At 37.5% G+C, this 14,047-nt stretch overlaps 1 protein-coding gene and 1 long non-coding RNA gene across 2 annotated transcripts in view; both read right to left on the minus strand.

Annotated features, from left to right (window-relative positions):
* LOC309493667 (B-cell receptor CD22-like) overlaps positions 1 to 14,047 on the minus strand; it is a 132,426-nt gene that overhangs the window by 72,828 nt on the left and 45,551 nt on the right. The window contains exon 8 of the mRNA XM_082162858.1: positions 9,664 to 9,918. Within this exon, the coding sequence (XP_082018984.1) occupies positions 9,664 to 9,918 (255 nt within the window). The remainder of the gene's footprint in view (positions 1 to 9,663; positions 9,919 to 14,047) is intronic.
* LOC309493980 lies at positions 1,482 to 4,147 on the minus strand. Its single transcript, XR_014204158.1, has 2 exons — positions 3,018 to 4,147; positions 1,482 to 2,625 (listed from the first exon to the last, which is right to left on the minus strand). It is a non-coding gene; the product is annotated as an uncharacterized lncRNA (long non-coding RNA).

Genomic DNA, 14,047 nt, shown 5'->3' on the forward strand with positions numbered 1-14,047 from the left:
AGTAAATTGCATTTTTTTGAAAAACCTATTTTTGCGAACTTCTCCTTGGTTTTTCGACCAATTGGAACCAAACCACTGCAAGAATATTCACTGGAGTCTGACAATCAATAGTCATCCAAAAAATTCTAAATTTCAATTAACGGTCGATAAGGGGAACCAAAATCTTTGATGGCACCAGGGCCACTTTTACTAAAACGGTTATAAATTGTGAACGGAAAGAGATTTTTTTGCTAAACTTGGGACACATCTTCCTGAGCTCAATCTGAGATCACTTGAAAAAAATCGCAACAATTGGCCAGTAGGTGGCACTATAAAACGGTTATAACTTGTGAACGGAAAGAGATATTTTCACAAAACTTGGGACACATGTTCATGAGCTCATTCTGAGGTCACCTGAAAAAAAATCATGAGAATTGGCCACTTGGTGGCGCTATAAAATGGTTATAACTTGTGAACGGAATGAGATATTTTCACTAAACTTGGGACACATGTTCATAAGCTCAATCTGAGTTGACATGAAAAAAATCGTGACAATTGGCCACTTGGTGGCGCTATAACAGTGAAAAAAATCATGAAAATAGCTATAAGCGCACCCAACCGTTAGTCTACTGAAAAGTGGCACGCAGTGTCTTTGTCCAGGGTGCAGGGTTCGTACGGTCATGAAAAACCTGGAAAAGTCATGGAATTTTAAAATGGCAATTTCCAGGCCTGGAAAAGTTTTGGAAAATGAATAAACTCAGAAAGTTTTGGAAAAGTCATGGAAATTTGTTTTTCAAAATATCCGTGTACTTGAATTTGTTTAATTAATAATATTGGTGAAACAAATTGCAATACTTTTTTCGTTAGAGTGATCAGTCGAATCACGTGACTCACTTGCGGCGGATTTTGATTGTAGGTGGGCCTCCAGAAAACTAGATGGGCCAAAAGAAATGGGTTCCCCTTCATGTCCGTTTCAGCGCTTTTCTGCGGCACTGAGGACAGCGACTAAGTAGCAATACCTGTGTGGCTCTTGTGTCGCTGTCCTCAGCTCAGTGCTTCAAATGAAAATAAGCTGCTTTGCGTTTTCATATTAGCTATAGGCTAGCTACCGTCTGTATGCGCCTTTCCATTACAGATTTGAGCAAAACTTTTTTTTTCTTCTAAATATCGATAAATAACTATTGCAAAATGACGGCGTTTCCATTAACCGATGTTAAGCAACTAAAACTTATTTTTTTCCTCTCGCGATCAGTCATTCCAAAAATCATGGCAACGGAGGACGTTAGTAGGTTTATATCTCAGCCACCGCCCTACAAATTATTATTATTAATGGAAGGAGACGTGTCTTATCCAAGCATTAATGTCAGGGAAAGACCCTTATGCGAACGGCACATATATAGGCTAAGTTTCTTCATGTTTCTCCCTTGATTGTGATGACTTTTTGCCTCTTTGTTAAACATTTAAAATATATACAAATTAATATGGATGATTTTTTCTTTAAAAAAAATTATTTTGTCTTTTATTTTCCGTGTTGGCATTTATGAGGAAAAAACAATGTTACGTGACCGTTCTCCATTACGGTAATGAGTGCTCTGAATGCGGCACTAAAAGACTTTAAAACTTACACAGAGACCTCAAACAGAAAGCACAAAGCCTTTTTCAAAAAAATTCGTTTTGTAGTAATTGTATCTTGATTTTAAAATATGTTTCATTAACCAATTGCTTAATAAATAAAAAGTAAATAGCAGAAAATATATAATCACGACACAGTGGCGCCGGAGTGAACTGGAGCTTAAGCTATCATCCATGAACCGAAACTCAGCGTAAAAGGTAGCCTACTCGCCTCACAGACCTAAACAAAACTGAAATAGGCCTATATCTATTATCTACAGAAATCTCTACTTTTAAACAGAACCATTCAAAACAAAATAAAACGATGTAGCCTAATCCGTATGAAATGTGCATTTCTCTCCGGCGTGTTCACTACTAAGAAGATCGCGAGTCAGTCAACTTCGTCTTTGCAGTCGACACAGAAAACACTTGTTTATTAATAAACAATTAAAATTGAGAGAGAGAGAGAATATATGATTAGTTTGACTCATTTTGAGGACTTATAATGATGATCTGTTAAGATAGAACGTTCACCGAATTCTGATTAGTCGAGAGGATTTATCCGTTTAGGCTAAAAATAGGGTCGGCGCTTCTCGGTTTGGAAAGAAACTGCATCTTGCAGTGGCCTACATTTTAAACAAGGAAATATAGCGATTTGGCATGAAACGTTGATGGAGCAGTGAATAGGGACAATCTCGTTTTTTTTAATGGCGTTTATCGCGTTTTGGAAAAGAGCTCTTCAAGCACATTTTTATGGAAGCTTGTTTCCGCCACAGAATAAAACATTTTAAAAGATAATTGCGACTTTTTATCTCACAATTGCGAGTTTACATCTCGCAATTCTGACTTTATTTCTCAGAATTGCGAGATATAAAGTCAGAATTGCGTGTTATAAAGTCAGAATTGCGAGATATAAAGTCAGATTTGCGTGAAATAAAGTCGCAATTGCGTGTTATAAAGTCAGAATTGCGTCTTATAAAGTCAGAATTCTGACTTTTTTTCTCGCAATTGCGACTTTATATCACGCAATTCTGACTTTATATCTCGCAGTTCTGACTTTATAACACACAATTCTGATTTTATATCTCGCAATTCTGACTTTATAACACGCAATTGGGAGATATAAAGTCAGAATTGCATGATATAAAGTCGCAAATTGCGTGTTATAAATTCAGAATTGTGAGATATAAACTTTTCTTTTTCCCCCTTAGAATTGGACTTTATATCTCACAATTGTGAGTTTATATCTCACAATTCTGAGAAAAGATGTCAGAATTGCAAGATATAAACTCGCAATTATGTGTTATAAAGTCAGAATTGCGTGATATAAAGTCGCAATTGCGAGAAAAAAAGTCAGAATTCTGACTATATCTCGCAATTCTGACTTTATAACACGCAATTGCGACTTTATTTCACGCAATTCTGACTTTATATCTCGCAATTCTGACTTTATAACACGCAATTGCAACTTTATTTCACGCAATTCTGACTTTATATCTCGCAATTCTGAGAAAAGAAAGTCAGAATTGCGAGATGTAAACTCGCAATTGTGAGATAAAAAGTCGCAATTATCTTTTAAAATGTTTTGTTCTGTGGCGGAAACAAGCTTCCATACATTTTTCATCAGCTACTAACGTTACCCGCCTATGGAAGCTTGTTTCCGCCACTGAATAATAAATAAATAATAATAATTGCGACTTTTTATCTCACAATTCTGACTTTTTTCTCAGAATTGCGAGATATGAAGTCAGAATTGTGAGAAATAAAGTCGCAATTCTGAGAAATAAAGTCGCAATTGCGAGATATAAAGTCGCAATTCTGAGAAATAAAGTCGCTTTTGCGAGATATAAAGTCGCAATTCCGGGATATAAAGTCACAATTCTGAGAAATAAAGTCGCAATTGGGAGATATAAAGTCAGAATTGCACGATATAAAGTCGCAATTGCGTGTTATAAAGTCAGAATTGTGAGATATAAACTATTCTGTGGTAAAAAAAAAAAAAAAAGGGTTAGGGTTTTTTCCCTTAGAATTGGACTTTATATCTCACAATTGTGACTTTATATCTCGCAATTCTGACTTTATAACACGCAATTGTGACTTTATTTCACGCAATTCTGACTTTATATCTCGCAATTCTGAGAAATAAAGTCAGAATTGCGAGATGTAAACTCGCAATTGTGAGATAAAAAGTCGCTATTATTATTTATTTATTATTCAGTGGCGGAAACAAGCTTCCATACCCGCCCGCAAGGAGTTCATTATCCTATGGATTTACGTTAATAAATGTCTAAGGAGTTGTCAGGGTTTGACATTATTTGTGTTACTGTGCCAGCATATTTGAATAAATATTTATTTTGTATTAAAACATTGCTTGTTCATTTATTTTATTCAAGATATGGGGTGGTAAATTTGAACATGGATTTTTATACTTATTTTACATGTATACACAGACATTTTATGGAACATTATGTCATGAATATTTACCTTTAAGTCATGGAAAAGTCATGGAAAAGTCATGGAAATTTAATGGTAAAAATGTGTACGAACCCTGAGGGTGCCATGATAGTCTATGAGAACATTGGTGTATCTCAAAAAACTCAGTATACGTCATTGGCACAAAGCCTTGAAGGAGCCTTAAAAGTTTCAAGGAAGCCCGTGTTTTTTTCACAGGAGTGACCTCCTAAGAATCCTTGCCGAGTCCAACAATACCAAACATGCCAGGTTTCGCCTTATGGTTTTTGTAAGTGTCATTTAGAGCTTAAAAAAATTGTGGTTATCTTCAAAGCCGTTAGTCTGATCTAGACAACAACAAAAAAACAAAGGAAATTTGAAAACATAGGTAAATAGCTAAACAATAACGCCAAAATGTTAAAATTATGACAGGAACTGACAAAAAAATTTATTAAATCCAATCAATTTCACCCATGGATCATTTTGATGCTCTCACATGTTTGAAACGAACAATGATAGATTGTGATGAAATTTGTTTTGAATTGGGACTGGCGAATCCCCGTCCATACTGTCAATGACCGGTCGCAAAGACCCGCCCACTTTAGTTACTGTTGCTATGTCTGACAAGCGACGCCACTCTCACACCACACCAAGTTCTCATGCAGTGAAAAATACATTGCGGATCAGAAAAAAGACTGCGCGCTGACAGACAAGTACTTTTGATATGAAACAAATAGATCGCTGTAGACTCGAGGCTCAGTTAAAGATGCTTGTGAACCGATCATCTCTTCCTTCTAGTTAATTTAAAGCATTAAAATAAACATGAATGAACATAAAAGGAATGTTGTTTTAAAGTGCTAAGACGTCAGTACACTTTGTTTTTCAAATTTAAATCCTCCTATGTTAATCTACTAACTCTCCTGACTGCTTTGTTGGACAAAATGGCGGATTATGATTAGTCAGATCGCCTGTCAATCAAACTCCCTGCGAAGGGTCAATTGAGAATGCCTGTGCGCACAATGCTGATCTAATCGACAACTTTGCAGTTGCACATAGGAAAGCCCGGAAAATCCTGCTATAATGTAAGAGAGCATCTTTTTCATGTATTTGGACTTAGGCCTAACAATGTTTTATAGTGCGCTGTCCCCATTGTTTTTTTTGTTGTTTTTTTGTTTTGTTTTTGGTGAGCGTAGGCTAGACCCCGAAGCCGCCGCCAGGCGCCGCCAGGCGCCGCCATTTGCGCCGCCATTTGCGCCGCCATTTGCGCCATTTAGAATTTCAGCTGCCGCCAGCCAATAATTTCGTAAGCCAAATTGAGCCGCCATCTGATAAAGTTTGGCTGAGCCGGCTAGAATTATTTGCATCAAATAACAATTCTATCCAATAGAGACATACACACACGAAATATATAGCAGCTAAACAATACACGAGATCTATTTTCCCACTGGATTCATAATAGCACAGTCCAATTAAAATTGCTCGTTTTCCGTACAGAAGAAGCGATGCATTTTTTTCTCGCACTGAGGTGAAATGGCGGAAAGAGGCAAGCAAGGTAATTTTGATCTCACTTCTCACATACTTTCCTAATTCCTACTTACTTTTTTTTTTTACTTTTTAAACCCAGACTTTTGTTAAATCTTCAGGGCACGGTTGCACAAACACCTGAATCAAAGATTGATGTTATGAACCAAATATTCTGGAACGGAGAGATTTATAGCACTGAACGTGATATTACTGCAGTAACAAAAACCACCGTTTCCACATTGCTAATTCACGACGCATGCTTCAGTGTACATTGAAGTGAAATGTGAAATGTGTGTTTTTTACTGGTCAATTTTGAGATTTTTGGATATTTTTCTTCAATAACATGTTTTCTTTCAGACTTGTGGTGAAAAAAAGTCCGAAATACACATTTAGGTCTTTATTTTACTACACTTTGTCTGTTCGCGTCTGTAAGTTAGATTTCTCCTAAATTCAACAAAAGTTTGCGTTCTTCATCAACATACTTCTCCGCGATCTCTGCCGTCGCTATTTGAAAATGTTTAGTAGCATACAGACTACAAAATAAATATGTACATACGTTGTGAAAGTAAAATCTGGTGTTTTCTTTATTACATTGTATTGCATTTTGTAGAAATATAGTGTAAGCCATGCATTGCTTGGAAATATTGAGATCTAGTAAATCAGTATAACATAGACATCTGTAGACATGAAGTGGCAGCTTCAGCCATTTGCAGCTATGAAAAGTTTGGCGGCTGCAGCAGCCATTTAGGTTTTGGCTGAGCCGGCTAGCCAGCCAATAACTTCATCAGCCAGCCATTATTCTCAAAACAAATGGCTTCGGGCTCTAGCGTAGGCTACTCCTGATTTTGTTAGTCATCTCATCTCTTATATGCTGTGTATGATCATATCCTGCCCTATTCATGGTAGCCAACTCGCGGACATTGCGTCATCAATGTCATCAATTGCGTCATCAAGGAGCCCGCCTTGATAATCCTACTTAAGGGCCCGGTGGTGGCTCGTTACGCCACTGAATATTATTATCTAAACTCCTTATTAAAATTAAATATTTACAACAAATCTGACACATATATATGGGCACACTTTGAGTACTACTAATAAAAGTGGTGGAGATCAGGCAAGACTATAAGAAGACTAGGCAAAAGGTGCTATAACTGTAAAAACGCTTTAAAACCATATATTTCCTATGGTAAACTGCCTGTATTGGCTGTAAATTGACTTTTTCATCTATGATGGCAGTTGTTAAATGCTTGCTAAATAAAACTTAATGTCTTTTGATGCTTGTGTGCTTAAAGGCCTTAAAGGCCTTAACTGCTTGAACCCCGATAAATGCTGCTTGCAGCTTTAATTGTTATTATTATTATGAGAAATTGACTCCGCCTAGAACTTTGATGCTTCACCAAACTCAGCTCAGACCCTCAGACTGGTCTGACTTGCTTATATCTTTTCTAACTGGTCAGACTTAAGCCCCTTTCACACAGCGCTTTGAACCCGGGAAATTGCCGGCAAATTGCCAGAGCGCCTTCTGTGTGAACGCGAACTCGACCCGGGATTTATGCCGGGAACGATGCCGTGTTGGGGACCTAGTAACATTGCCGTGTTCAGTCCCGGAACACGCGCTGTGTGAACAAAAGCCGTAATAATGGCGTGTCGTATATGATGACGCTGAAGCCGGGATCGTTCGCCAGCTGTGAAACGGTACGTAATGCGCAAGTTTATGATCGAATCAGAGAAAAAAATGCACAAGCGGCTGAGATTACAAGTCACATCGATGTCACGTGTCTTTACGCCATTTTTACGGGTTGTGTGTGAACGCACTCTCTGATTCCGGAAAATCACTGGCAGTGTGAATGAACCAAAATCAAACGAACCCGGGTCAAATCCCGGGTCACTTTATCCATGTATTTTCCGGAATCTCTGTGTGAAAGGGGCTTTACTTTCCCAAAAAAATCCATCGACTTGCGTTATCTGAGCAATGAAGGCTGTAATACTTAATGCTGTCCAATAGGCCATATCTGTGTATCCACTCTTTAGTTTATTTTAAGATATTGTTATTCACACTGGTTTTTGCATTTAATGTTTGTCCATCTAGAGCTTTTATTTGTCTTGAGCTCTGTAGCATACTAGAAAAAATATATGATTCAACAACACAAACTCTGTTTTTACTCCGCAAATTTGTTTTTCTTTCAAGTAAGCTATAGCCTACAAGTTATCCTGCTTTTTGCCATGGCTTGCCATACTGCCCAGAATAAACAATATTTTCTCTACACGAGATGTTTAAAAACCCTGCATTTAGTTTTTTGTGAAGACGAGCGCATATCTTACAAAGGTTCCAGTTCTGTTTAGGCCATTGTAGTTTGTAGGTTGTAATAATTTGTCAGTGCCGCACTCGTACTGACTCTTATTCTGCCTGACAGAAAGAAAAGCTCATACTGAAGGCGGAGCGGTTTGACCAATCAGACGAAAGGGGCGTTTCAGCACCGCCCACGTGTGCAAATGAAACATCGAACCCATAAACCGATTTGTAAACCACTAACGAAAAATGAAAAATCGAGCCAAAATCTCATTTTTCGTTTTTTAAACTAAACTAAAAAACTAATAAACGAGCAGGTTTTCATTTCTCGTTATTCCATTCCAAACAGGAAATGAAATGATCAAAAAGTACACGGACCCACAAGCCAGTATAGTAGTTGTGATGTGGATCTGTCCAGTGATGGGACAAAAGTTGAGTAAAGTTTAGCCTGTGCTTCATCTTACTGTGGCGTCGTTCTGTGGCTACAACAGAAATAAGACACACATTTACATAAATCAACACTACAAATGGTACAAATAATCTGAGAAAAAAATATATATTTCTGTCAGTGAATCGACTCATATAATCTATCTCGTAACAGAAAGAAAAGACTGTTTAGTATCTACTGACTAGTTGATTGACTACTGAGGACATTTTCTTTATTTTTTTATGAAATTGAGAAGACTTGAGAAACTTACGGAAGGTTCTCATATTCAGAAGAGCCGGACTGGTGAACAGCAGGTCTGGGATGGACAGTCTATGGGAAAAACACATTGATTATTGATTATCTGACTTATGAATGAACAAACTCTTTTGCACATGTAGTTTTTGATATTTCTCTTACTGTGAGTGTGTTGTAGAGGTCAGATGATCTGGTCTTGAGGTCAAGAGCTGTATATGTATTTGCACTGGGATCATCGTTCTGCAGGGAAACAGAGAGAAGGACTATAACCACAAAACAAGAGATCTTGCATGACAATCAAAAGTATAATCACTCCACAGTGTGTGTTCTCACATACAATCCTGTAAAATCTTGAGTGTGGTAATATATGTTCTGCGTGTATTAAGAAGCTCTAATTGATTTATTGGTAGCCTATGATTCTGTGTATTTGGCCGTCTCACCTCATACTCGTGTATTGCAGATCTGCAGTTTATCCTTTTCTTCTGACTGTTAAAAAACAAATGGAAACAAGCCATTTCATTGTTTCAATTAATAATCAAATGTACTTCTGTATTAATTAAAAGCAAATTATATTACTCTTTGTTGATCATTTTATATTTACATTTTATACAATACAATGATGATGATGATGATGATGAATATTCCTACACATCCCACTGGGATCCCCAACCAGAGGAGCCAACCAGCATCACGACGAACTGAAAGAGGGAGAATATCATAATTAAATCTAAAAACTAAAAATGAAGTGTGTTAATAAAAGCTTCACCTGTGACAGTGACAGCGTCTGATCTCTGAGATCCATGTTGATTGTGAGCCTGACAGTAGAAGCGTCCACTCTGTAGTGCACTGAAACTCTGTCCAGATCCAACAGCTGAGGTTTCATTCTCCTTAAACCAGCTGAAGTTCAGAGCAGGAGGGTTTGAGTCACTGATGCAGTTCAGAGTCACTGAATCTCCCTCCACTATTACACCAGATCCACTTATCAACACTGAGACGCTCCTGGGTGGGTCTAATAAAAATGATCAGATCATTTATTTAAATGGTATTACAAATTTTTTAAATGACTAGTATGGACTGAATTTTTAAAAACAGAAAATTTGCATGTTATGGTTTATCATTAACTCACACATGACGTTTAAAGTCACAGTATCAGAGTATTTCTCTCCATGTTTAATGATGGACTTGCACTTGTATTCTCCACTGTCATCAGAGCTGATCTTTGAGATGTTGTAGATTCTTCCAGATCCTACAAACGTTCCTCCTTTAATCCAGCTGATTTCTGCAGGAGGGTTTGAGTCACTGATGCAGTTCAGAGTCACTGAATCTCCCTCCACTATTACACCAGATGGACTGATGGACACTGAGACGCTCCTGGGAGGATCTAACACAGAAAAACATAGATATCCTTAACAATCATAGTAAATTTGGAATCGCAGATGTTTACATGACTGTTACATAGATGTGATTCTGGCCCCCACAATTTTCTACATACTGCTATGTGTCTATAATAATATGTGAACAGGGCCGGCGCGTCCATATAGGCGAACTAGGCAATTGCCTAGAGCGGCACTTTTGTAAGGGCGGCAAAATGTGTGCCAATCGGGAATGAACAATTCACAAAATAGGCTATATGATTTGCTGAGCTGCCGCTGCGCCGCCCTGCGCCGCCCTGCCCCGCCCCCTGCTCTCACGAGTCATGACTCATGACTGAGTGATGGGAAGTTCGGATAATTTTACTGACTCTCTTGTTTGATCTCGTTCATAAAAATGAACGAATCTTTATTTGAGTCATTTCGTTAATTTAAGTGGCTTGAAATGTTACACAGCCAAAATCCCCGATCACATCCACCTACGCATATAGTATATGTATATATTTGCTTCCTCTTGGCCTAAAGTGTTCCTGCAACGGGAGTGTTCTCTGGCTAGAGCGCAGAACAGCGGAGTGTGTGTGGACAGAAGTGCATGCCTGAGCTTGTGTTTTGAGTTAAGCTGCGTTGCTTTGACATTGTGGAAAACAATAGAAACAAAATATAGGCTATTAGCCTTTTTACCCATTATTATCAATCTAAATTAATCTCGATTTTAATTTAACTTAATTTCGTTTTTCTTTATGTAAATTTCGTTTTTCTTTATTTAAATTTCGTTTTTTCTTTATTAAAATTTTAACTTTTTTTTTTCTTTATTTAAATGTTTTTTTTCTTTATTTAAAATTTCGTTTTTTCTTTATTTAAATTTTACATTTTGTTTTTTTCTTTATTTATATTTAGTTTTTCTTAATTGAAATCTACCCTTTACTGTGTCAGTAATTTGTTAGTCAGAAAAATATAGACTACCTTAAAGTATTGCTTAATTTAACAGACATGTGTGTGTGCGTTTTATATTGCTAGTGCAGCGTGCGTCAAGTATATAAGCCCTGCCCGCTTGAGGTGCGCCGCTTCCCGCTCGCGGTGTTCTGTAGTTTATTAAAAGTTTATTAATTCTGAACGTGTCGTGTCTCGCGTGTCCATCTATATTGCACCACCAAATGCTACACTGCACTCCCTTGTGAAGTCGATTGGATGAACGGTTCTCGAAATAATCAAAATGCAAACGGACATACAGACACATAGAGATTCCTGCCTTTATTAGAGAGAAGAATATGTTCAGCACCCTCTCGAAGCTTTGAATATTCGATGTTCATTACTACCGCAGCTTCGAAGCTCAAAAAATGGTATTCGGACCAGCCCTAGGGCGGCACAAATGTTTTTCGCCTAGAGCGGCAGAAGTGCACGCGCCGGCCCTGTATGTGAATAAAATTTGAGGCTTTTAATATTAAAAGTGTGAAGATGGTGATGGGTCGCCTGATCAAGATTAGTTCTCTCACACTGACTCTGTAACACTTTTAACCACATGTGCATATTAGATATTTAATTGTACCATGAAACCCATTAATTACAAGAACTGCACATACTTTTTGCCCATCCCTGGAATCTTCTTAATTTGGAAAGAAACTTCAAAGAAAAAAAGTGCATACATTAAATAAAATTATCTCACACATGACATTGAGCTGAACCTCAGGAGAGATGTGAGTGTGTCCGTCTACAGCACAGCTATATCTGCCTGAATCCTCTCTTCTGACTGGATTGATGGAGAGTTTGTTACTGTATTTATTCTTAGTTAATATCTTCAATGAGTTTCTGTTCCAGATGAATGTTGCTCTGTCAGTCAGAGCGCAGCTGCTTTTACATCTCAGATTGACTGAATCTCCCTCTGTCACTCTCTCAGGAGACTCCACCTGAAGATCTGAACACAACACACACATTATATCTAGTGCTGCTGTCATACACTGATTATTATTCAACATAATGCACAGAAGAAGAGATAAACCTCACCAAAGTCACCTGTGACAGTAAGAGTCACTCCTGATTTACCAATATATTTTCCACCAGGTTTATCAGTTGTGAATCTGAAATAGTACATGTGTGAATCCTCCAGTGTCACATGATGTAGTCTGACGGTGCAGTACTTCTGTTTATCTCCCAGATACTGAAGCCTCTGTCTGTATTCAGGGTCATCAGACAGATCTGGATACTTTCCATTGTCTTTTACCAGTGTTTTGGTCCAGAACACTTTCATGATCTGATGTCCAGTAGGGTATGTATAAGTGCATCTCATTATCACTGTTGAGTCCTTTAGTGCACAGATGTGTGAAGGACTGTAACTCACACGCAAATCATCACTGAAAACTCCTGAAACACACATTAAAGGGACAGTTCACACAGAAACGATTGTTTCATAATTATTTACCCCTCATGTTCATTACATTCTTATTTTTTTTTGTAGGACACATGAAATGCTGACATTGCAAAAACATTCAAATAATCATTATTGATGTACATATTTATATTGTACATTAATTTCAGTGAGAATAATTTAAACATTTATCTGAAGTTATTATTCTTTTTAATTTATCTCTGACTGACTTTATTTTTTACTTTATTTGGATGATTTTTTTTCCCCCACAAAATTTGTTTGTGAAAGGGGTTTTAACAGGGTGCTGCCGGACTCATGATTTTAAAAAAGAAACACTTTGATGAGTGAGTAAAGAACATATTCTCCATCAGGAGCGACTCACCATGAATCATGAGCAGAAACACCAGAGGAAGGGGAGGAGCCATTATCAGTGACATCACTACAACAACAATACAGAATCACACAGTTGTTCCTAATCCTGGACGATTCCCTGCATTTTAGATGTCTCCTTAATCAAGCACACCTAATTCAGTTCATCAGCTCGTTATTAAAGGCTCCGAGGCCTTAGATGGATGTGTCAGAGAAGAGAGACATCAAAACTGTGCAGAATTGGGAACCACAGGTATAACACACACAATGATCATTATAAAAACTATCTTTAGCTTTAAAAACATTTCCATAAATAATGTTTCACTGAGAATATTTCCTTTTTAATAGTTTAGTGGTTTCTACAACAGTATTAATCTGACTATATTCACACAGTAACCAGCGTAACTCTTACCGTGTTCTGGTGAGTCTCTCCAGCAGGCGTTGAACTGATGAATTTCTCGTGGTTACACACTTTGTTTTAAAAAACTTGTGCAAACAGAAAATGTTTCTTCCTCTTTCTTGACTCCTGCCCACACAAGCAACTTCAGACAACTTTTCTTCATGATCCAATGGCATTTATTGATATCTAAAAAGTCATTAAACCCAAAATGTTTAACAATATGAAGAAGTTTGTCCACCACTTGTATTGCTCTTCTAAAAAGATTTATTAACACATAGGACGTATTTACAGTTTCACTTGAATTTCCACCTTTTAAAAGTGAAGGGATGCTCATAAATATATAGAATACAAATAAAAGCGGGTTTTAAACGTAGTTTTTATAGCCTTTCTTCCTGGAAACATTTTCTGAAGAATTATTGAGCAAGACACTCAAGATAGGAACTTATATTGAGTAAGACTGGATGTCGACACTTTGACCGCGGACAGACAAGTTGTATTTTGACATCCTCAAGATCATTTTTGCCTTCAGTTTATTGGCGAATAGAATAGCGACAGGAAGTGGTGGGCAGTAGAGGTGGGTGGGACAGGAAATGACCTCATCCAGAATCAGTTAAGAACACATGCACAGCCCAATGTGTCTCAATGTACGTCATCGCTCAAAATTAATTCTTTGCTAATATTGCTTAATACAAAACCCCCTAAAAGGACATGGAGATTCAAAAGTATGAGATGGAAGGAGAAATAATATTTCAATGCTCGCATTTGCTCGCAAAAGTTTCATGAATGCATTGGAGAGAAAACGCAAAAGCATTGAAATATAATTTCCACCACCATGTGACTTTAGTGACTCCATTAAATGTTGTTTTAGTCAAGCTTATTAAACCAACATGATTGACCTCATCTTAACACACGCACACAGAAGTTGCTCTACAAATAATCGTCACTGGTGACTTTAATAGACTGAGGTGTTCATCAAAGCTTTCATTGTATCCACTGTTGCACAAGTTTG

This window comes from Leuciscus leuciscus (assembly GCF_965113295.1).
Source record: "Leuciscus leuciscus genome assembly, chromosome: 3".
In the NCBI taxonomy this organism is placed as follows: Eukaryota; Metazoa; Chordata; class Actinopteri; order Cypriniformes; family Leuciscidae; genus Leuciscus; species Leuciscus leuciscus.